At 41.4% G+C, this 25,633-nt stretch overlaps 2 protein-coding genes across 4 annotated transcripts in view; one reads left to right on the plus strand and one right to left on the minus strand.

The window, feature by feature from the left end:
- The window catches only part of LOC128199775 (uncharacterized), a 66,821-nt gene extending 53,872 nt beyond the window's left edge, over nucleotides 1–12,949 (minus strand). Inside the window, exon 1 of the mRNA XM_052890947.1 lies at nucleotides 12,675–12,949. Coding sequence (XP_052746907.1) covers nucleotides 12,675–12,816 — 142 coding nt within the window. The 5' untranslated portion in view covers nucleotides 12,817–12,949. The remainder of the gene's footprint in view (nucleotides 1–12,674) is intronic.
- LOC128199774 (Y+L amino acid transporter 2-like) lies at nucleotides 1,543–20,798 on the plus strand. 3 transcript variants are annotated; one of them, XM_052890945.1, is made up of 9 exons: nucleotides 1,544–1,852; nucleotides 2,596–2,698; nucleotides 3,258–3,373; nucleotides 4,013–4,138; nucleotides 15,055–15,154; nucleotides 15,246–15,615; nucleotides 15,836–15,985; nucleotides 18,604–18,775; nucleotides 19,717–20,798. In XM_052890945.1, exons 1-9 carry the CDS (start codon nucleotides 1,648–1,650, stop codon nucleotides 19,776–19,778), a joined length of 1,404 nt encoding a protein of 467 aa, XP_052746905.1. In that variant the 5' UTR covers nucleotides 1,544–1,647; the 3' UTR covers nucleotides 19,779–20,798. The 3 variants fall into 3 exon arrangements, with proteins under 3 accessions (XP_052746904.1, XP_052746905.1, XP_052746906.1); XM_052890944.1 differs by lacking the exon at nucleotides 19,717–20,798 and having other exon boundaries at nucleotides 1,543–1,852; nucleotides 18,604–19,677; XM_052890946.1 differs by lacking the exon at nucleotides 19,717–20,798 and having other exon boundaries at nucleotides 15,836–16,067; nucleotides 18,604–18,740.
- Nucleotides 20,799–25,633: the final 4,835 nt, after the last annotated feature.

The raw sequence follows: 25,633 nt of genomic DNA on the forward strand, positions 1-25,633 counted from the left end.
AGCACCTTCAATACGCTGGGCCTCATATTTCTAGGGTTTTGGCGGTGTTCTTTTCACTGTGCGTGAGTCATTGCTATTTACCGGATGATCTTATGAAAACAGTGGTAGTACCTGTAGTCAAAAACAAAACCGGAGATCTGGCAGACAAAAATAACTACAGACCAATTTCCCTTGCCACTGTTACGGCAAAGATTTTTGACGGTTTGCTTAATATACAGTTAAATAAACATGTAACACTGCACGATAACCAGTTCGGTTTTCGTCCTCAATTGTCTACAGAAAGTGCAATACTGTCTCTTAAGCAAACCGTGAAATACTACACAAGCCGCAAGACCCCTGTGTTTGCGTGCTTCCTAGATCTATCTAAAGCGTTTGATCTGGTGGCGTATGACCTGCTTTGGAAAAAGCTTAAATGTACAGGAACACCTCAGGAATTGCTCAACATTTTCCAGTACTGGTATGCCCACCAGTCTAATAATGTTCGATGGGCGGGAACAATGTCGGATTCGTATCAGCTTGAGTGCGGCGTCAGACAAGGCGGAATATCTTCAACTACTCTATTCAACTTGTACATGAACGAGTTGATCGTCACGCTCAGCAGCCTACATGTCGGCTGCCATGTTGATGGAATTTGTATTAACAACCTGAGTTACGCAGACGACATGGTGCTGCTGAGTGCGTCGATTTGTGGACTAAGGACGCTCATGCTGACGTGTGAAGAGTATGCTTGTCGTCATGGCTTAAAATATAATGTCGCGAAGAGCAAGTGCATGGTCTTTGAGGCGGTTGGTGGAACATGTCATCGGAATGTGCCACCAGTGTTACTTTCTCATGTTCCTTTGAGTATAGTGAGCCAGTTTAAATACCTAGGGCATGTGATTACCAGCGACCTCAGGGATGATGCCGATATCGAGAGGGAGCGGAGGTCTCTATCTATAAGAGCTAACATGATAGCTCGCAGGTTTGCGCGTTGCTCAGCAGAGGTTAAAGTTACACTTTTTAAAGCTTACTGTACATCCCTCTACACGTGCAGCCTGTGGGCTAACTATAAAAAGAAAAAGTATAGCGACCTCCGTGTCTTATATAATAATGCTTTTAGGATGTTGTTGGGGCTGCCTCGATTCTGTAGTGCATCGGGCATATTCGCGGACGCGCGAATAGACTGTTTTAACACTGTTATAAGAAAAAGAGACGTGACGATGGTCCGCAGGGTGAGGGGCAGTTCCAACAGCATTCTTAGAGCTATCGCGGCAAGGCTCGACTGTATTTATGTCCGTCACTGCTGTGACAGACATATTACAGTGCCCATGCCGATACGGAAATTGTAACTTAACCTGACAGACTTTAATAATATTGACCATACTGCTTTTCTACTGACATTTCATATTATTCTGACATTTTAACAATAGTATTTCGACTTCTTAATTTTATTTTTGTTTTATATCTTTCCTAATATGAGTGTATGCCTGAAATAAATGAATTTTATTTTATTTATTTATTTTTTATTTTTTTATTATCTATGTATCTAAGCTCTCGACTCTCGAGGGTCTACTCTATGCCAAATGTCATGTCGAATAAAATATAAATAGAGTACTATTTTTACTTTCACACACAAATATCTGAAAAAATAAAAAATAACATATTAAAATGGTTGAGGAAAGAGTTAAAATGAGAAAACAACTAGGACTTTTGGAAGGAGTGGCAATCATATTGGGAATAATATTCGGTAGTGGTATTTTTATATCACCCAAGGAAGTAGTAGAGAAAACCGGGTCTGTGTGGGGTGCTCTAGTGGTGTGGGCTATGTGCGGAGTCCTGGCGACTCTTGGAGCCCTCTCCTATGCGGAACTGGGTACGTAAATGATATGCTATACTAATCTCCAAACACGGTTGCTGTCATGAGTTGATTGTAGAAATAGCCCAAGTTGTATAGTTTACACACTAACTTTGTGTTTTACTTTGTGCGTTCTTCATAATATTTCATTAGCACAGTCCAGACAGCTTGGTCTGATTGCATGATGAGCAGTGAAATAAAGTCGATACTATCAAAACAAAACTTGTAAAGTCTTACCAAGGGGGGAAGGGAGAAATGATGAATATCTTAGCAATACACGGATTCACCATGCGGGTGCTGGGTCCATGGTGTGGCAGAGAGAAAAACTCAATAATGGATTTAGGACTAAGGAATTGACAATCAATTTATTGGGTTGTTTGGAAAAAAGGAAAATGTCTGGTTTAGATCCCGAAATAGCATCATCTGCTGGGATTTTATAATGGTTTTCATCCATTAATAAAGTCCAATTAGGTGCAGAATCTAGGATTGAATAGGGCTTACTGGACGTAGAGAGACAAATGTCTTAGCAATCCATGGACTCACTAAGTGGCCGCAAGATTCTTCGCTTGGTACAGAGAAATACCAATTTGAATACTGAAAGGGTCTGAATTGATAGCCATACAGGCAGCCTATCAGTTAGCTTGGGTATCAACAGGTATGGGCTGTCTCAGTGCAGGCAGCCTCAGCTGTGCAGCAAACGCACCTACACAAGTCACAGATGGAGCGGCAGGTTAACATGTTGTGTGTTGGAATGCTTGCAGGCACAACGCTAGCACAAAGCGGAGGGGATTACCACTACATCAATGAAGCGTATGGTCCGCTGCCAGCTTTTCTCTACCTTTGGGATGCTAACTTGGTCTTTGTGTAAGTACATAGGTATTGACATTTATGTTGTTTTAAATTTTCATTTCGATTTTAAACTTTTTTTTCATTGTTTAATAATTTTATTGAGAAAAATGTTAGAATATGTTTTGCCAACAATTAAAAATATGAATAAAATGAAATATCAAAGTAATATTATAAAGTCGAAAGTTTGTGTGTTTGTGTTTGTAGCACTGTCGCATTACAACTACTGAACCTATCAGACCTTTTGAAATGTATGTATAGATTATTTTGTTTTTGATACATTTTTGTGTTCTTCATTGTGATCATCAGAATTTCGTGTGAACAAAGTTGGTCATTAGGTTAACAAGTTACTTTATATGTAGAACAACATTTTAGATATGCACAGGCTATTGATTAGTATGTGAGTGGTGCCTCTAGTGATGTGTAGAACTGTGGACAGGTCATCATCATGAACATCCAACAGTGACAGTCGGTGGATGAGACATGATCTCTCTGTGCAGCGCGCCCTGCGCTTCGTGTCTCCTCTCCTGTCAATCACACTGACGTGATGGAAATAATTAGAATATTTGTTTTCCAGGCCGAGCACGAATGCGATTATGGCATTAACTTTTGCAAACAATATTCTGCAACCGATATTTCCCAACTGCTCAATAGATCCTGTATGCAGGAAGCTCATTGCAGCTGCAACCATATGTGAGTAATGCACTTGTTTATATTTATCAATTCGTTATTAATTTGTTGATTACTTTGTATGTATATCTAAACTAGGGGTAATATATTAATGGGAATCCATTTTTAGTTTATTTTTTTTACAAATTTATTACACCACTAGGACACTACATTATCAGCGAGTAACATATGCTATATGTTATCCCTTTATTCCCACGATAATGGGAACTATTCGGACGAATTGGGGGTTCCGCTAGTCTATATCTGTAGTGTCTGTAAAGTTAGTGAGTTGTAAGATGTTATAATTTTGAAAATTCTTTTACCCATAGAAAGCCACATTATTTGCGAGTGTCATAGGCCATATTTTATCTTACATATTCGCTCATAATTTAATGTTTGTATAAGATCACCAATGGGTTGGACCAAATCAAAACCGCTCGCAATGGTTCGCTCCACAAATGCACTAAAACAGCCCTCTCGAGAGGAAGGGCGACGAAACGTAAAGCGGGCACCGCCCGCGGACTGAGAGCCGCGACCGGTTCGTCGAGAGTGTAGCGACGAAGAAGAGGAATGAGATCTCGTTCACGCCTACTCTCGCGAGGGCCGAGTTCGTTGACCGTCGCCTGTGAGTGCTGCGAGTGCTGATCGCTCGGTCGGTTGCAGGCCTGCTGACGTTCGTGAACGCCTACGACGTGCGGCTGACGACGCGCGCGCAGAACGTGTTCATGTTCACGAAGCTGGCCGCGCTGCTCGCCGTCGTCGGCGGCGGGCTCGCGTGGGTGGCCGCAGGTACGCGGGGCTACTGTTACTGAACTGTAGGTTTGTTTCTTTAAGAATATTCCGTCGGTGCTAAACACCAGAAGGCTTATTCACCATCTTTGACGTGTGCTAGTTGACATACGAAATTGAGACTCGATATAAAAATGTCATCACACAATTAGGTAAATGACATTTTGTCAATTGATTTGATGTTTATTTTAATACAATGGTTTCCAAACTTTGTCTACTGCCCACTTTGAGAATAAATATTTTTTTAGCGCCCCCATTTTTTCACCTATTTAAAAACCACTTTAACTTCAAATTGAATTAATTAATTATTGTGACCTATATATGTATATTAACGGATGCAGTAGGTAACATACAACGGCGCTTAAGGTCTCAAGTTAACTCTTGGGCTCCACCTGCCAATAAGAATGATTATTGAAACGCAACTTTATAGTATTAAAACAGAGTATCTTTTATTAAAAATATAACTAAAATAATAAATCCTTATATAAAAACTAATGTGAAGGATTCCAATTTACTCAAGAACAGTCGCAAGTCGCCACGTTCGGTAACAAGCAAACGATTTCGCTTTTTAGTAAGCAGTGTTGTCACAGCACTAAATCCACGTTCACACAAATATGACGATGGGAATGCTATCAAGAATCGTTGAACGATTGACCACAATCCAGGGTACAATTGCGGGATCGGTTTTTGTAGCCAAAATTCTTGGTAACCATTTTTGAACTTTATTTTTATTTCCTCGTTTGTTGTCAATTCTATAAGTTCTTCTTCCAGCTGAGGTGACATTGCTGTGTTGACATTTGAAAACGGATCCAACACCCAGTCTGGTATTTCCAAGTTCAAAATGTCCTGGTATCGTTTGGTGAAATCAATGTGGAGGTTTTCCAAATGTTGGCAGTAGGCAAACAATTCGTCGTTACTGCATGATACTGATAAATTTGGAAAATTGTGAAACTCACGTCTGCCCAGATTCTTTTTGTGTAGAAGCAGTTTGGCTGCGAAAGCAGCAACGACGTTTTTTGTTTTAATTAAATTTAGTTTATCGCCTTGCAGTTGGAGATTCATGTCGTTGAACAATTTATACAGGTCTGTCATGTAAGCTATATCATTTTTTGATGGTATGAGCTTGTAGTGCAATTCTGTATCTTTAGTTTCCAAGAACTCTATAACAGAGTCAAACAGGTTGTAAAATCGAGTCAGACAATTGCCTCTTGATAGCTAACGAACTTCAGTATGAAACAACAAACGGTTGAAATCCTCGTCATTAGTAACACAAAGCTGATGAAATAATCTATCATTCAAAGAGCTGTTGCGGATTTTATTGACTGCTTTGATGACATATTGCAGTGATTGAAATAGTTTTTCACTTAAGTTTCTAGCAACTAAATGTTGTCTATGAATAACGCAATGTACACCAAGGACATCTGGAATTTTATTTTTTAAGTACGCTATGAAGCCTTTATGGCACCCTGTCATAGCCGGAGCGTGATCCGTATCAACTGAAATAATATTTTTCAAAGGAATCTCTTTCTCATCTCAAAACTTTTCCAATGTATTGAATATAGTTTCACCTTTTGTATCGGTCTCTAAATTTCTAGCAAATAATAGTTCTTCACATATTTTCTCATCTTTAATAAACCTCACGTAAGACAACAACAATGCTTCATTAGTTGGAAAAGTGGACTCATTGAGCTGAATTGAGAATTAACTTGTCCTCAGGTGATCGCACAATGATTCTTCAATGTTTTCAGCCATTTCATCAATTCGTCTTTGCACAGAATTATTACTCAAAGGAATTTTTCGGATAATATCTGCGGCCGGTTTATGAAGCACAGTAGTTATTACTTCATTTATTGCTGGCAATATTAACTCTTCTCCGATGTTATGTGGTTTGCCTTTTTGAGCAATTAACAAAGAGATATTGTACGAAGCTCGAAGTCCGTCGTCATCTTGCTTAGCAGCCGCCGAAAATAGTTTTGCTACACTTGGCTGTGTATTATGCTTCTTCTCTAGGTCTTGAAAATATGCTACATTCTTGTCTTTCTTATCTGGATGCATTTTATTCAAATGATCTTGCAGCCTCGAAGGCTTCATTGCTTCATTCGAAAATGTTTTTAGACATAGAAGACACAAAGGCGACGATGGGTTTGTGGGATTTTCAATAAATTCGAATTTAATATATTCCGCACAGTATTGCCGTCTCTTCTTTTTTACTTCCGACATTGTTTTACTTCGAGAAATACGTTCAACTTCGCGAGTAGTGTAGAGGAGGCGTAAGTAGTGCTCATCTATTGCGCGCGAGACCACAAATGAAAATAAAATAAATTTTACATTGTTTATATAGAAATGCTTAAGCAGCACGCACCGACAGGAATAAAACAAACATGCATAAACTCGTTAATCTCATTCGACGCTCAATCGTACTCAACAAGTCTGAACAAGTATGCAATGAATCATCCGACTGATACAGGAATGCACAATTCGGGTTATTTAATAAAAACTTGTTAAAACATGATAGATATCTACGAGTACTGATAACTATTAAAATGCGAAAGTGTGTCTGTTGCCTTTTTATTTGTGTCTACTTTCATTACGAAACGGAGCGACCGATTGACATGATTTTCATTTTTTCTATATTCAATAAAATATGACAGATATATGAACTATGCGAAGAAAAATATAGAATCGAGTTTGAGCAATCTTTTAATTCATATTAGTTCATGTTCACAAGTTGTTGCTGAGAGTCGAGAGCTCTTGCAGTCGTGGTTTAAGAGGTCTCCTAGCTAAATAAAATTACAAATCGCCCCCCGCCTCTACACAACGTACCCCTTTTTCTTTCTGGATCTCTTACCGCCCCCCTTGAGACTTGCAGCGCCCACAAGGGGGCGTTATCGCCCACTTTGGGAAAGACTGTTTTAATAGGTTGATAATGCCAAACAGTGAATAGGCCAGCCGAACGCCGTCCGTCGACTGCTTGTCGACTGTCAACTGAACGCTCTGCGCCGGTCTCAGACGAATAATACGGAGACCTGCCGCTAGACAAAGTATAAGATCAACGCGTTTATATAAACTTTTTCTATAGAAATGACGTCTCATTGTTGTAATCATTTTCGTCGTATAAAGATCTCCCTAAAAATTATAGTTTATGAAGTTGAACGACATAAAAAATTGTCAACAACTTCTAGTTTACTAAAAGATGAAGAAATCTAACCCGACTACGGAAAATGAACTTTTGCTATTGTTGAAGTGGGTTTACATCAAGCATATGTTAGCCGGGCATTGGGCAACAAGATACCTTATCAAAACCGGATGAATAGTTTAGGCGCTACGGAGACTCATGCGTACAAACATAGGCACATAAAGTGCAGTCGCGCGCGGCGGCTAGTGCTGCGCCCGCGCCGCCGCCCGCGCCGCACGCCGGCCAGCAGCCCGCTGACGCAGCTCCGGTCCAAGGAGCACTTGTGTAATCTTACACGCTCTCGGCGCGACACGTTTAGCCTGACCCGACACCGACACTTTGTAATCACTGTGCTAACCTCAGCTGTTTGCTTTCAGTCGCTGTTTACAAACTTTTCCGTTTTGAACCCCTGACTTTATGCTATTACTTTACTAACGATATTACTAACAGACGCCCGCGGTTTCACCCGCGTCTTCTCGTTCGCTTGGGAATACGGGGAAAAATATAGCCTACGACGCTCACAGATAACGTGGCTTTCTATTAGTAAAACAATTTTAAAAACGCTTCAGTAGATCCAGAGATAACCCCCACGATCTCAGAAACTTTACCTTTCTGTAATATTGGTATAGATGCCTACACTTGTCTCATCACTGAACTCCTTCGTCATCAACCCATATTCGGCTCACTGCTGAGCTCGAGTCTCCTCTCAGAATGAGAGGGATTAGGCCAATAGTCCACCACGCTGGCCCAATGCGGATTGGCAGACTTCACACACGCAGAGAATTGAGATAATTCTCTGGTATGCAGGTTTCCTCACGATGTTTTTCTTCACCGATTGAGACACGTGATATTTAATTTCTTAAAATGCACACAACTGAAAAGTTGGAGGTGCATGCCCCGGACCGGATTCGAACCCACACCCTCCGGAATCGGAGGCAGAGGTCATTTCCACTGGGCTATCACGGGTTGAACTCCTTAAATATATATTATTTTCGCGCTTAAATATTTACGTCTTCGTCCGCTAGAAAATCTGTTTCATTGTAAGTGAACATTTTTAATAATTTAAAAAGTAAGCTATCTTCAAATATACATATATGTATAATTGTATATGCTATCGCGGACTTGTTGTAGCGGTTTCGATGAAAGCTGTCAGGCGGCTTGACTTTGTCTTAAACTGCAATATATCAGTAAAAATTCATACTGACAGTATGTATTTTAATAAATACAGTATCAATATACGAGTCTCGGTTGAAATATAGCCCTCGAATTCTTCCCTGAAAAGTATACATTTACAAGTCGAAGCCCTTCTCATTTTGTAAAAGCTGAAGGTTTGTCAGCTCGTGCTTCTTCCATCATACGAGTGAGAGCGGCTTGCACTGCGGCTTCAGTGGGACCCTCTACTGCCCAACTATACGACGTTTTAAAGAGGTCGTGAGATATCATGTCCTTTCAAGAATCGAGAATAAAATTCTTTATTTGCTAAATAGATAAAAAATATTATACAATGTATCATCGACCATCTCTGGCATGCAAATAAAATAAAATAAAATAAATTAGGAACAAATGAATTTTTGTGGAAAAATGCCGCATTGGGCTTGTAGTTTAATATTAATCTATCCTTATTTCTATTTGGTATTTAATTTACGTCACCTGCATTAAAGAAGAGGTCACTGTGTTTTTTAACAAAGAGGTATATGTTCAAAATATATAGGCATGGCAGTGGCAAAGTGAGTACATTTACAAATAGCGGCAAGAATCTAAACATGATGCTCCTGTTATTGTCCGGACACACCTTCTTCGGCTATGAGTGTACCGTGGGATGATTCCTTGAACAGTGAGGTGATTTGTGGCGGTCTTTATTGCGGAAAGACATTAATATGTGTATTAATGGTTACTTATATACCTCCGAAATCTACTGACGGGAATTATTTAATGGTTTACGAGTGTATAGAAAAAATTGGCTCCCATTATAGCGAGAAAAACATATTAATATGTGGTGATTTTAATTTTAACTCTTCTTCCTTTAATGCTAAGTCTCAGTTTGAATTTGTATTAACTTTTTGTAAACTTGAGCAAGTTAATGACATATATAATGTCAGCGGACAACTTTTGGATCTTGTACTTATTGGTGGATCATTGAGCCAGGTGCTAGTGCAAAGGGCTGAAGAGTCACTACTTCCACCCGATGCCATATCATACCATCCTCCGCTTGAGATTAGTTTTGACTGCGCACCGGATTGTACGCTTAATAATGGTTTTCCATCAAGCTTGAAAACGGAATGGAATTTTAAAAGAGCGAATTTTAAGTTACTCTATGAGCGCTTGGGTAATGTTGATTGGTCACCTTTGTATGACATTTTAGAGACTCAATTGAAATGTTTTATTCAATTTTTGAATCCTGTTTTGTTGATTGTGTACCTTTCAAACAATGTCGATATGGGGAATCGAGATATATATATCCCGATTGGTATTCTTTCAACACTAAGCGAAACATAAAGTTGAAGGCGCAATATCATAAGTTACTGAAAGCCACTAAAGATCTGTACTATCGACAATTATTTGCTGAGTACCGATCTTTAGTCAAATCGAATATTAGGGAAGATTTTGAACTATATAGGTGTAACATGGAGCGGAACATAAAAAGTCAGCCAAATATGTTCTGGAACTATATGGCATCGAAACGTGCGAGGAGACGTAACCATAAGATTGTACATGAGGGAGAATTGGTGCCACAGGAACAGTGTGCGGAACTATTTGCGAAATATTTTAAATCTGTCTATGCGCAGACACCTCCGCGCCTGTGCGTAGAAGAGGCAGTAAAAGCAAGCGGTGGGGGTAGTGAACGTATACACATAGATTTTATTCATATTGGTGATGTGAAAATGGCGTTAAATAAATTAAAGCCGAAATTTTCTGCTGGCCCGGATGCCATTCCGCCATATCTAGTAAGGGATTGTAGAAGTGCATTGTTGTTCCCATTGCATTACATTTTCGATGTCTGTTTTGGAAATTCTTTCTATCCAGACATTTGGAAAACATCTAGAGTAGTGCCTGTTCCCAAAAAAACCAACAGTGTCGAAGTCAATAACTTTAGACCTATTGCAGTACTGTCAGTATTCGGAAAGTTATTTGAATCGATATTGGAGAGTCGAATTAGGAGGCAGTTTGAGTATCAACTTGCTGATGCACAACATGGGTTCCGTGCAGGTCGCTCAACTTGTACTAATTTATTGTCTTTCTGGACTTATGTGACTGGAGCTGTGGATGGTAGTTCACAGGTTGACGCAACTTACTTTGATTTTCAAAAAGCGTTTGACGCAGTTGATAATGACGTGCTTCTTAGTAAATGTGCGTCGGTTGGATTTACACCGTCATTACTTGAATTCTTTTCCAGCTACTTGAGAAATCGGAGACAGTACGTACAGTATGAAGGACATTGCTCGGAACCATATTTCACTCATTCTGGTGTGAGTCAAGGAAGTAACCTAGGCCCGTTGGAGTTTTTAATATTGATCAACGATCTACCCAATGTGATAACCCGCGCTAGGTGTCTACTATTCGCAGACGATTTAAAAGTCTTTCTTAAGGTGGAACGCGCTTCCGATGTTCAATTTCTCCAAGACGACATAGACAATGTGTTGCAATGGTGTAATCGAAATAAATTGTATTTTAATATCAATAAATGCGCAGTAATTACGTTTAGTCGAAAGGTGGCACCAATTATTGGAAATTACAAGTTAGGTGACACAAATATTTTGCGTGTGACTGCTATTAGGGATTTAGGGACAAGTATGTCCGAAGACTTATCATTTCGCAGTCACATACATGATATTTGTGGTAAAGCCTATAAAACTCTTGGGTTTGTACTCCGGCAATCACAGCATTTTAATTCGATTGCTATAATAAAGACTCTGTATAATTGCGTATGTGCGGAGTAAACTTGAATGTAATGCCATCATATGGAGTCCGTTTGAGTGCAAATATATTGATATGATAGAAAAAATTCAAAAAAAGTTCATTCGTTGGCTTTATAAGAAAACAATATGGGTACTCAGTGGGTTATCCTACTATTTATCCAAGCGTCTTCCTTCTGGGTATGACAGGGTACAATAAGCTTGAGTTGCGACGTAAAGTAGCACTGCTACAGTACATAATACATTTAATTAGAGGCGAAAAAAGTAATCCTGTCATATTAGGGTCGATAGACTTGCATGTTCCCGACAAGTATATAAGTTGCCGACGTCGCCAGTTATTTGCGGTACCGTGTGGCAGAACTAAAGTAAGCCAGCATGCGCCGCTGGCTCAAGCGCTGCGCCTGCTCAATGATCTCACTAGTAAACATTTAGAGATTGACATTTTTTACACTCCTGTCTATCAGATTGTAAATAAAATTAAATTGTTATTAGAATAGTTTTTACGTATATGTCATTTTTAATTTTGTTATTTGAATAGTTAATTTTGATTGTTATTATTATTATTATTATTTTTTTTTGTTTTGTGTATTTTAATTGTTGACTATTATTATTAATTTATTTGAATTGTTTAATTTTTATGTATTTGAATTGGTTAATATTAATTTATTCTTAATTTTTAATTTGATTGAATTTGAATGTATTATTTTATTTTTATTTGTTTATTTAATTTGTATATTTAATTTTTAATTTGTTTGAATTTGAATTTATTATTTTTAATTTATTTTTTTTTGCTTAATATTCATTTTGTAATTTAAGATTTATTGTAGTAATTATTATTCCTGATTGCTCGAGAAACGAATTGGGAAACTGTAATGTTTCTCTGGGCACTTGTTATGTATATAAATAAATAAATAAATAAATAAATGAATGCTTTTTTGGACTCAGTGGAGTTACCCCATAGGATAAGTCCACACTGAAGCACTGAGCTACATAGCCATTATCAAGTTTGATCCTTAAAATATTTTTCTAAAGGACTCACTACAGTACCCAGTGACCGGTGGCTCGGGAGTTGGGGCCTCAGACCGATTTGGTCTGAGTTTGGGACACGTTTTTCTTATCATGCCGAGGATATAAAAAGTACGCTTTACAGTTGGACAATTGAGGGTTTGTATCCTCGACAGTCCGAGCCACCGTTACAAAAAAAGTAGCTATCTAAAAATTTTAGTCTCGAAGTTGACCAGAATCGTACAGTTGTTATCTTAAATCTGCTCAAACTAAATCACAGTTTCTAAATGATTACAATTTACGCAATTTTCAACACTCGGATAGATTCGTTATCGTTGTTTGTTTGACCCGCGGAAAAGGCAGGTCTGACCCCTCACCGATACCCATACATTGTAGCGGTGGCACGCCGGGTGCACGTTATTAATAGAAGTAAACAACAAACCGATACGGCAATACAAAGTAGTCCCTCGACACGTGTCGGCCTCTGGCAGCTCTGCCGACGCACTGCGCGCACTCGCCGGGCGCCGCTCGCTCCGCCGAGGAGTGCTCGAGGACTGCAGGCGCCGCGCACCACTCCGGTGCATACATTAGGCTAAATCAGGAATCGCTTGTCTATGGAATATTGAGTCTACAAATTGTTCGCCACGGACTCCGCTTATATTTTACTAAATCAATAATTTCTGTTTGAACGTGGCTCGCGCGAGAACCCCGTATTGAATGACGTTCGCTGACTGCAGCCGATGGGTCTTACTTTAGCATTTCGATCAGAAATCATATAATGTAAACGGGCATCGAACCCGTGACACTCCGTTTACGTGTCTGCGTTCGACGATGTTTTGGCTTTGACTTATCGACTATCAGATTTTAATGATAACAATCATAACAGTCCAATATTCTGAGAAGAAACTACTGAGAAAGAAAAGCTCAATATTATGTTACTCGTAGCTCACGCTGAGATGTGAACTCGGGACTTCGGGACCTTAGCCGTACACTCGTAGGTTAACCAATGGTTCAACGAGACAGTTAGATGATTATTATGGTTTATGATTATCACAACGAGAACCTCTTGTAGGTACTTGGTCGCACTCTCAATCCCTACGTTGGGTAGTCACAATCCCTTCGTTGCGTAGTCACAATCCCTTCGTTGGGTAGTCACAATCTCTTCGTTGTGTAGTCACAATCCCTTCGTTGGGTAGTCACAATCTCTTCGTTGCGTAGTCACAATCCCTTCGTTGGGTAGTCACAATCCCTCCGTTGGGTAGTCACAATCCCTTCGTTGGGTAGTCACAATCTCTTCGTTGTGTAGTCACAATCCCTTCGTTGGGTAGTCACAATCTCTTCGTTGCGTAGTCACAATCCCTTCGTTGGGTAGTCACAATCCCTCCGTTGGGTAGTCACAATCCCTTCGTTGCGTAGTCACAATCCCTTCGTTGGGTAGTCACAATCTCTTCGTTGCGTAGCAATCCCTTCGTTGGGTAGTCACAATCCCTTCGTTGCGTAGTCACAATCCCTTCGTTGGGTACTCACAATCTCTTCGTTGCGTAGTCACAATCCCTTCGTTGGGTAGTCACAATCCCTTCGTTGGGTAGTCACAATCTCTTCGTTGCGTAAAGGGCACTGGGAGACTTGTTGGTGACTTCACCTGCTGGCCTATTCACTATTTTGGTCTTTATTATTGACCTATTGAAATAAACATCAAATCAATCGACGACATTGAAGCGCCGGTCGTTTGTATCGCCACGGCACTATCAACGATTCCTTCCTTCCTGGATAAGCTTGTTTTATGTATTCTTTGACTCCCCTATTAATGGTGTTGATTTCAGTCGTTACTACATGAAAGAAAAAAATAATATCTGAGAAACAAAAACCTTTATGATAGGTACGCCTTGAGTTAATAGATCACTGCTTGGCTAGTGATCATCATGTAGAAAATATTACAATGGTACGTTGAAGCTTGCAATGTACTTTAATGTAAAGTCAATAGTATTTTGTTTAATAATTATGTAATGCGATATTAATTTATCCTACTAATAATTATAAACAGGAAAGTGTGTATGGATGTTTGTTAGTCTTTAACGTCGCAACTACAATGCCGATTGGCTGAAACGTAAACTGAAGATAGCTAATACCCTCCACTAATACATAGGCTACTTATACTAGGACTAGGGTAAAATCTATGCATTGCCGAGATTTGCGAAAAATCTCTACATTCTACATTCGTAATTTCCGATAATTTTCGGAAATTAGGAATGTAGAATGTAGATACATAATAATTATCCAGGAAAAATTGAATTACGAGTGGGTACATATTATAGTTATTTTTCAGGGGGCGCAGCTAGTGACTAATATTTTATAGGGGAAGAATATGTTTGTATGTGTGAATGAATCTCTTAAACTATCCCATCAAACCCAATGAGTTTGTGTAAAGTCCTCATCGATGTCATGTTAACCAATGAGTTTGTGTAAAGTCCTCATCGATGTCATGTTAACCAATGAGTTTGTGTAAAGTCCTCATCGATGTCATGTTAACCAATGAGTTTGTGTAAAGTCCTCATCGATGTCATGTTAACCAATGAGTTTGTGTAAAGTCCTCATCGATGTCATGTTAACCAATGAGTTTGTGTAAAGTCCTCATCGATGTCATGTTAACCAATGAGTTTGTGTAAAGTTATTTGCACACATATTTAACCCAATCGTCACACATTTCACAATTTTAATGAAACGATGTCTATAACTTTCATCTAAATTTTCAACTTAATGGGAATTTGAGGTAACTTTGTGGTGAAGTAGATTGCGCTAAATGTTAATTTTTGTTGTTTCAGGGGGCGTAGAACATTTCGAAGACGGCTGGGCCGGCACCAGGACGTCGCTCAGCGACTGGTCGGTCGCCTTCTATTCGGGAATATTTTCTTACTCGGGCTGGTGAGTTGGCACTCGTCTCATCGAATCGTCCGATACGGGTGCGGTCACTCGACCTCCAACAGAACACCGTTGACCCGCTCCGTCCGTGCAGGAGCTACCTGAACTTCATGACGGAGGAGCTGCGGGAGCCGTTCGTGAACCTGCCGCGCGCCATCTACGTGTCGCTGCCGCTGGTGACGGGCGCGTACGTGCTGACCAACGCCGCCTACCTGGCCGTGCTGGGCCCCGCGCGCGTGCGCGCCAGCGACGCCATCGCGCTGGACTTCGCGGCGGCGGCGCTGGGCGCGCTGCGCTGGGCCATGCCGGCGCTGGTGGCGCTGGCGGTGCTGGGCGGGCTGTCCGTGCACGTCATGACGTCGTCGCGCATGAGCTTCGCCGGCGCGCGCAACGGCCACCTGCCGGCGCTGCTGGCGCACGTGCACGTGGGCCGCCTGTCGCCGCTGCCGTCGCTCGTCTTCCTGGTACCTGCTCACCTCAGTATCATAGTATACAAGCGGACGCCCGCGACTTCGTCCGTGCAAAAATCGATGTAAACTTTCAACCCCTATTTCACCCCCTTACGATCTTATTTTTGCAACAAAAAATTTCTCAAAATGTTCAATGTACAGATTTGGACCTGCTCAGTTCAGTCTCAAGTATAGATTGTACAGCTGACAACAAGCGCGGCCCGCTCGTGTTCAGATGCTGATGTCGCTGCTGATGCTGATCCCGGACAACCTGACGACGCTCATCACGTACTGCACGGTGGTGGAGGCCTTCTTCACCACGCTGAGCTGCAGCGCCGTGCTGTGGCTGCGCCACAAGCGGCCCGACCTCGCCAGGCCCATCAGGGTGAGTGCGCGCGCGGGCCCGCCCTTGCCAGGCCCATCGGGGTGAGTGCGCGCGCGGGCCCGCCCTCGCCAGGCCCATCACGGTGAGTGCGCGCGCGGGCCCGATCCGCTCGAGGCAGCCGTCCAGTACGGTTGCTTCAGTGCCCCGATCTGGGTGGATGGGTGTGTTCTCGCTCGACCGCCGTTGTGCGTTGTGCTGTATCGTGATAGTGTTCTTCGTTGTTTTAGTGTAGTTAGTTGTTCCCGGCCGTGAGTACACTAGAGTAAGCGTAAGTACACCCTCACCACCTAAAGCTGTGGTCTCATTAGGGCTACATACTAGGCTTCAGTCAGTCCCGGGGTCCGCTATGGACCCCCGTTACTCCTGATTTTCTGGGGGCCCTCTTCAATGACCTCTAGACTATGTATCCAGGCTACCTGGATTCATTCACGGCCTCGCAACCGGTTATGCCACATCTCGTTCACCTCTGCCCCGAATTCTCGCCTTCGCCTGGCGCACTCCGTGTTCTAGCGCAAACGTACAGGTACACGGTCCCGTCACCCGGGGTGACGTAAACAGGCGAATGTCGCCGCTCGGATCGGACGCTTTTGCACACGCTGCGCGACGTGAATCGCCCATTCGTTATCGTTCGTCGTTCGTAATATTATTAAGCAAAAAAAAAATGGGAAAAAAATATTGTTGTGCATTTGGCTGTCTAAATAACAATAAGGATCGGAGACTCGCGGTTTTCAAACTTCCAAAGGATGTAGGAAGGTAATAAAAATATATATATTTTAAGTAGGTACTTAAATAATATCTACGGAAGAATAATTACTTCGATTATCTTGTTTATGTTAGGTATGTTATTAATGTTCAAGTACGTAGTTAGAATATAAATTGTAATATTATCATATATCAGGTATAGTTAGGTACCTAGCTACCTCCCAACCGATTCTCGTTTATGAAGTTATTAATATACCTAATAATATAAGCTGGTTATAGTATAGGTAGGTAGGATGTTTTAACGCCTATTTGTATTGTATAGTGATTTTGTTTTGCTGGGTGGGACAAGCACAATAGTATAGTAAATAATAAGTAAAGATTGTGCTCTATGTGACGGCATTATAAAGTATTAATAATATTATGTAGTCTGTTTATTAATTCGGCGGAATTCTGACATTTCTATTTCTGGTTCCATTTGTCAGTCACTTTTGAAATTTCAGTTGTCACAAACCTTTTTTTTGCTGTTTGTTTCATCAAACCAAACTAAAAAATCAAATAAAAAATATTATGAAAATTTCACCTAAATTTATTACAGAAATAAATATTTAATAATTTAAATAAAAAAAATCCAAATAATGCACACTTTATAGTATAATTAAAATATTTTAATTTGCTATGTTAGGAAAAAATAAACATCGAACAAAAAAATAAACAAGAAGTAATTATAGAAAGCTCTATTTATCAATTAGCATCATAGTCGTCGCCGTTATCTCCATTTTCATCAACATCATCATCATCATCATCATCCCCAATATTAAACGTAAAAAAATCAACATTATTAATTAGGTGGTGGTCTCGCCACATGACCCGTACCTTGCTAGACCCAAACCAACTCGATTGAGTTGAGCTTGCAGTGAACTGTACAGACTCGCAGGGGTAAACGAAGAATAGTGATACTGTGCTGTACTGCTAAATCTCTGATGAATTTATTATGTATTTATGATGATGATTGAACATCGAATTATAGTTATAGATTCCATGTGGGACAAAAGTAGTCCAACGGCAGTTCTAAGTGATGTATTTAAACCCGCCGCAGGGCTGCTTTTGTCCCACGTGCTTCTAATATTTTATCATCAGAACGCACCCGAGTAGTTTCCGTTCTCTTAGGAATAAGGAGATCAAATTATGGGAATTTAGCTTCCAAACAGTGAAAAAATTTTTCAAATCGGTTAAGTAATTTTGGAGCATATTAAATGCAAACAAACGAACAAACAAATAATCAATTCTTTCCTCTATAAATATTAGTATATATATTAAATATTATTGTTTTCAAATTAAAAATATAATAAAATGCAATAAATAAGTATTGTGTGCATTTTAAGAAATTAAATATCACGTGTCTCAATCGGTGAAGGAAAACATCGTGAGGAACCTGCATACCAGAGAATTATCTAAATTCTCTGCGTGTGTGAAGTCTGCCAATCCACATTGGGCCAGCGTGGTGGACTATTGGCCTAACCCCTCTCGTTCTGAGAGGAGACATAGTATTAAGTATTTTGACAACCCAAACGTTGTTTGAATAGATTTAATAAAGATAAGAGCTGTAGGTAAATAAAACGGCTCGCTAATAACTTTGTTCGAACTGAATTGCGCCGTGTTGTGTCGTAGCGAGAGTCGCTATTTATTCTGATGACGTTGCGGAGTGAATCTTCTGTAGTTGCGTGTGTTTTCTGTGCCTTCGCCTGCTCCACTCCCGCTTGGGCACGGACGCGCCTCATCGAGCCTTGCGGCACGGATCACCTCCAGGTCCGCAGGCAGCACGTGGTAGAGGACGCGCCGCGCAGGATGCCGAATGCCCCGGGAGGGTTCCGACAGAGTCGCCCCCGGCTCGATGATCTGTCTGTGGTCTGCGGCAGGTGCCGCTGTGGATGCCGGCGCTGTTCGTGTCGCTGAGCGCGCTGCTGCTGCTGGCGCCCGCGGCCAGCGAGCCGGCCGCCGTGCTGGGCGGCGCGCTCATCACGCTGTGCGGCGTGCCCGTCTACTACCTGCTCGTCGCCGCCGAGCCCGCGCTCGTGAGGCGCGCGTCCGGTGAGTGTCTGACGCTGCAACCGGCGCCGTGCTGGCGGCGCGCTCGTCACGCTGTGCGGCGTGCCCGTCCACTACCTGCTCGTCGCCGCCGAGCCCGCGCTCGTGCGGCGCGCGTCCGGTGAGTGTCTGACGCTGCAGCCGGCGCCGTGCTGGGCCGTGTGCTGGGCGGCCACATAGCATAGCATAGCATGGCATAGCATAGCGCGGGACTCACGAGGCGGCTGCGAGGAGCGCGTGTTTCATTTTACTTTATTCAAAACTTACCTTAAACGTTAACAATAAGTACGTTTATACCTATTTTTACCGCGGTCGTAATTTGACACGCCGCATGACGCACGCCGCATGACGCACGCGCGCCGCCCATTGTTGCGATGTACGGCACGTCTGCTGTAACGCGATCTGCAAATCCCTTTTGGTGCGAGCCGTGCTGTTGCTACTTGTGATTTGTTTATATCAAACAAATAAGTACAATCGACCGTCGCGGTTGTGAAATGGCAGCTTTCAACCTTCCCTCCGTTGTCTGAGAACAAATTCCGTTTTTATTTGTATAACTCTTGACCACCCGCAGCGCCGCGCACCTCCAGCTGCAAACTGTAGGTCACTCGTCTCCGCCGGGAGCACGCCGCGCGTGACGAGACATCGGGCGGGTCGCGGGGGCGCCGGCCGCTGGCGTAGCGTCCGGACGTCCACACAGAGGGCGTATGTGCAGCGGTGAACGTGTATAGGTACCTGAATATTGAACTGGCTCAGGTCCGGTCTGTACGGGCACCACTCTACCGGCAGAGACAAACCGCCGAGCGATTTAGCGTTCCGGTACGATACCGCGTAGGAATGGGTGGAACACACTTGTAGCTCTTCTCGGTGAGCCCGCTTCTATCTGCCAGCTCCCTCGATAGCAGTGGAGCAGACGACGCCGCAATGCGCTGTCGCGTGTGTTGCAGACGCGGCGACGCGCGCCTGCCAGAAGCTGCTGCTGTGCGCGCCCGAGGACAGGGACGACTGACGCGGCGCTGTCGCTCGGGGACGCGAGTGTGAAGCGCGGATGCGGCTTTCCATTGCTGACACGACATTTGAAATCGATCCAAAAGTTTCTTTACAATATTAGTTTATACGAGCGCCTCTCTATCTAGTCTGTTAGGTATATAATGTAAAACGCATTACAGAGAACAACTCTATTCTGTAACACGTTTCACATTGCAAAGTACCGACAAACGTCCAAAGAAGTAACGAATGCCAAACGACTTACATTTCTCGTCTTTTTACACCTACTAGTAGGTTATTATAATTAACTTGTTCGTAAATTAATGAAAATAATTTTGGTTAATGAGCTTAGAAGAAGTTAATATATTTTGAATAACATTTTATGGAAAATACATAATTTAAAATAAATAAGTTATGTAATGTCATGCGATTTCTGCCTTCATTTGTTGGTAAACAGTGCACATCGAGTGTGGCTCTGGTGTTTTGGTTTTATACACGCGCGCGTGAACCTATTGTTTTCATAATTTTATATAGAACTTTAATTAGGATAAGAAAAACGTTTGTACTTTCTCAATAATTTTAAATTGAATTTATAAATATCGTTTTAAGGACATTCTTAAATATAACAAAGTCTTAAAAGTGTCAAAGTGAGATGTAATGAGTCTCTTTGTATTTAGTATTTATAGTGAGTGGACGAGTAGGGTGCGGCTCATTGATGATTACTATTTGTTTTTACACGTATAACTGAGTGTCTAGTTAGTTTGGTAGTTAGTAGAAGTCTAAGTATTAAAGGTTTTGTTAACTTTTTTTATGAAAAAATCGAATATTAAAAGTAACCTTATGTTAATGTTTTATATAGACGAGTGAAAAGTATCTGATACTTACTTTTAGTTGATTGCGGTCTGCGAGACCACACCTCCCCGTACTCTGCCGTAGACCATTGCAGCCCACGAGTACGGAGGCGGACGGTTAATCTCCAGTTTTATTGTTTTAGTCTTGCTGTGTTAAATGTAATACGTCATCGTCATCATTATCAGCCGCTGGACGCCCACCGCTGGACAGTCCTTTTGAATCGACTTCCAAACAAAACGGTCCCTGCAATCCGCTGGATGTCTTCGGTCCGCCCGCCGGGGGGTTTCCAGCACTTGGGGACCCCAACGTCCAGCGGCTCTTCGAGCTGTGGGGCCTGCCCATTGCCACTTCAGCTTCGCGAAATGTATACTTACCGAGTGTTAAATGTATTTTTATACTTACAACACTACCACTGTTGTTTTTGTAATTAAGAGTAGGGATTTTATTTATTTTATTTAAGTGTTTTAACAAATTTACATTATGGTTTTACACAATTGTTTGAAAATATAACTGATATTTGTAACTTTTTATATATAATAAAGTTTTTATTAATCAACCTACTCGAGTTTCCAATTAAAATCTTTAATAATCTTCGATTCCGTACCAACTCTTAAATCTGTGCTCGACACTGATATCTAACGTTTATGGTTTTGTAGGGATAATCTCAGGGTCTAATGAACGGATTTTGAAAATTCTTTTACCACTCGTAAGCCACGTTATGTGCGAGTGTCATAGGCTATATTTTATGTGATCTCACGGGAACATGGCATCGGCTTCCCCATACAGAGAGGCGTACGCACGAGTCAAACAGCTGGCGCAGTGAACGTCCAACCACTACCGGAAGCTGTTTGCGAAGCCTGCATCACAATATCTCACCAGCCGGTTAAGACAGACAAACAAAACAAAACAAAAATTAGAAGCTTCATAATATATTTTGTATTCAATATTTATTTACAATAAATTGTTGTAAAACTTAAGTAACAAAGTGTTGTGATCCAGTGTACATATCATATATTATATTATTTACACACTAATATATTATCCGAGTAGTGAATTAGCAACTTGTGGTTTCGTCACCGTGAGGCGTAAGTGTGATCGTGTATTCGAAGTGATGATGGTCGCAGCGGTGGCGGCGGACCACTTCCGGAACAAATACTACAAACACAGCCGCCGCTTACATGCATACAGCAATACTCCGACTGAAACGTCACTCAAACCGCTCGCTCGCAAAGGAGATGCTCCATTACAGGCCCACTCTTGTACCCGTATCATTCAAATTTAAAAAATACAAGGATCTTATTAAAATTTATTAAAGTGAATGAATGAAACTAAATAATAAGAAATAAATAAATTAAAACCCAAGTTTTTGAGTTACATTAAGATGGCGCCCTTAGAGCGACTGTGACATGACAATTGACAGCAAACGTCAAATCGATTACTACATTGAAATTATCACCCTTAATAGTGTTGCATTTCTTGGGAGATAATGAATATTATTTTGAAAGAATTAAAGTAAATTCGTAGATTTGTATGATCAAAAAATATTTTCTTTTATTTCCGCTAGGGTACAACGACTGGACCCGTTCTCCAGACAATTTTGGACCATCCCCTTTGTGACCATCACCAGACGAGGCGCTTCACCACCTTCTGATAAGTGTCCGATCGTAACTTTAGTCAATGTCTTACTTTATGTGAAATGGCAAAGACAAACTGTGACACCTCGGGAGATGGTGAAGACTCTTGTCATGCGAGATGACGGGGTTTGGATGCACGGCCGTCGTGTGACGTCACACTGCGGGCGCTCGCACGCGTCGGCGCGCCACAAAGTTTCGACATGTCCATCGCAACATTGCATTGGTAATTTTTACATGTAATCCTAGCTGTATTTAGGTTCGCTTTAGACTCGGAACTATTCACAGAGTAATTCTTTTATAACATTCCGGCACAATACAAAATGTTATACAAAAATATACAACGACGTGTCGCTTACATCTTTAAAATAGAACCGTAAAAATATATAAATATAGACATTGATTTAAAACTGTCATTGACGTGACCGCTTACAGCTAAAACATTAGCAGACTACTACCGTCAGGGGTGTCAGGGGTGTCAGGGTCGGTCCGCCGCGCGCTGTCAGGGGCGGAGTCGCTGTCATTTGTCACGAGTGAAGTGACGTTTAGGCTATCCGACGCTCGGCAGAAGGTGGCGAAACCGACGCTCACATATATAAATACAATCTAAATATTGTGTCCGACGTTTAAAAATGCATATAAAAGCACGACACCACGCAAAAATAAATCGCAATAAAACACAAGGTGTGACATCGGCGACCAGCGCGCGTCCGGCGCACGTCCGGCACACGGCCGGCGCACGTCCGGCGCGCGGCCGGCGCACGTCCGGCACGCTGCGCGCCGACGAGTAGTGTGCGCGAGGCGCCGCGTGCGCTCGTTTCCGTATTCGTTGTCCGAATCCGTTGTCCGTGTTCGGAAGAACGACTGCATGAAATCAATACAAAATACGTTAAAATTAAGATTTTTCCGAAAATAAGAAATTCCGCTCGTAAGTAACGAATGCGAGCCCCTGCGACGATTCCGAATGAAGATAAACGTATAGTCTAAGGAATTGCTAATCGAAATTACGCATTTGGTAAACGAATACGGAAAACGAGTGTACACTGATGAGTAAATGTCGTTCGTATTGAGATCAATACTCGCGCACGTGAGAATGATCACCCTAGTTAGTTCACTCCGAGTGCAGTGCACGCAGCAGCATAAAACATATGTCATAAAATACTTTAAAACAAATGATACAACATCGAAGCTTATAAATGTTTACTAGAGAAACGATAATATCAAACAAACAACCAATATATCTATCTATAATTATAATACAAATTATAAACGACTCGCATGAGGACAGTCGAACTGTACATATACATATATCGTATATTGTATTTCACCGTGTAGACGTGAGAGCGGCTCTAGGAGCCGATGTGTGCATGTGTGCGCACGAGTGTAACATCTGATACTATATTTTATTATATGGATAAAGAAATTCATAAGTAAATAAATTATATATTTTATTTTAATTTACTATTTCATATATATTATATTCATTTAATTTATAATATATTCATTTTCTTTTGTAGATAAAAATTCAACACGTCTAAGCGAAATATTACCTAGTATAATTATAACTACCGTCAAAATGACCGTTAACTAATTGAGATTAAATGATAACAAACAAACGATATCTGTAATAAATCGCATTAATTGTTACAAAAACAATAATTAATGATTGTTATGAACGACACCGTCCGGCGCAGTCCGCACCACGAGCGCACCACGAGCGCACCACGAGCGCACCACGAGCGCACCACGAGCGCACCACGAGCGCACCACAACATCAATCAAATGCGCACTAACAAACTAAACATGTGGTCTGACGAACGGACCCGAGTCAGACGCTAGGAGCTCTCGTCAAACAGTAAAGTAAAACAATAAAAACCGTATACACAATACAATAGTAGAGATAAATTGTATTCCGTTTCGCCAAGTGTACATCACAATATATTTCTATGGAGTTTTTAATTGTTTACGAGTTTAATTGACGGTCGTTTCGCTCCGGGTCGGCTCGTCGGCACACGCGCCGTCGCGACAATTACAATAACTAGTTAACAATTCATTCACAATTAAACTAAATAGATGTCGTGTTACGGGCCTCGATTACAGTTTGCTATTTTTCAGACTTTGCACTCACTGAAGCACTGTTTTCCTTAGCATAAATAGTATTTTAATACAAATGTGATTTATGAACGATCGTCCGACGTCGATGGGCTATTCGAGTGTGAACTGGTAAAATTATATATATGGTATGATAATGAAGTTCATTTCGTTTGAATTCGTGCACTCGCCGCACGCGCGTCGACTGTGTACACACTGCGGTACGGTGTCGAATGCGTACACACTGCGGTGTCGATTGTGTACACACTGCGGTACGGTGTCGCATGTGTACATACTGTGGTACGACACGTTGTATCGGTTCAAAGGGAATCGCCTCGACGACCCGACGATGGAGTCATAATAAAATTATCCAAACTGAACGATACAAATAACTAAAAATATACACAATCAAAATAAATTATAAGCAAAATATACACCTTGACCCAATCTAAATGTATGATTGTACTATCTAAAAATTATTCTCTATATAAATAAAAATATAATGTTCATAAAGTTAAATAATAAACATTACATAACGTCAACGCCGTGTCGTGCGCTGCGACACACACACGAGGCCGCGGTGAAGCCTTCGACTGTTGCAATAATACATAAAACTTACAATAAATGATCATGTCATGTAACTTGTACAGTGTGTGCGTACAGAGCCGGGCTACAGATGGCGACACTTCTGAATGTAACATGAAAAAATGACTTTAGTCAAATTTAGTAATGCGAGTATGAAAAATCACGTTACTCCCAATTAAGGAAGGCTGACTTGGGATGGGTGACGTGGGATTTGTGACTTTACCTTTGTGTTAAATACCTTTGTGTTTCTTTCCATAAAAACTTTCAGTTTGTTTATAAAATTAATACTTATAACATTGAAAGTTTACATTATGTAAGAGATTTGGGTGTAGGTATTGATACTAAATATACAATAAGTCAACTCACCCATACTCCAGCTCTGACCACATGACGTACTCCCACAGATGGCCCATCACCGACGTGTCCGCCAGTATACAATAAGTCAACTCACCCATACTCCAGCTCTGACCACATGACGTACTCCCACAGATGGTCCATCACCGACGTGTCCGCCAGTATACAATAAGTCAACTCACCCATACTCCAGCTCTGACCACATGACGTACTCCCACAGATGGTCCATCACCGACGTGTCCGCCAGTATACAATAAGTCAACTCACCCATACTCCAGCTCTGACCACATGACGTACTCCCACAGATGGTCACCGACGTGTCCGCCAGTATACAATAAGTCAACTCACCCATACTCCAGCTCTG

This window comes from Bicyclus anynana (genome assembly GCF_947172395.1).
Source record: "Bicyclus anynana chromosome Z unlocalized genomic scaffold, ilBicAnyn1.1 SUPER_Z_unloc_1, whole genome shotgun sequence".
NCBI classification, from domain to species: domain Eukaryota; kingdom Metazoa; phylum Arthropoda; class Insecta; order Lepidoptera; family Nymphalidae; genus Bicyclus; species Bicyclus anynana.

Bases quoted from the DNA above. Each gene is read 5' to 3' on its own strand.
- LOC128199774 (XM_052890944.1), top strand. From the start codon at position 1,648: ATGGTTGAGGAAAGAGTTAAAATGAGAAAACAACTAGGACTTTTGGAA. The intron at 4,139-15,054 runs GTACGCGGGGCT...TTGTTGTTTCAG, and splicing joins GCTCGCGTGGGTGGCCGCAG to GGGGCGTAGAACATTTCGAA. The intron at 15,986-18,603 runs GTGAGTGCGCGC...GGTCTGCGGCAG, and splicing joins ACCTCGCCAGGCCCATCAGG to GTGCCGCTGTGGATGCCGGC.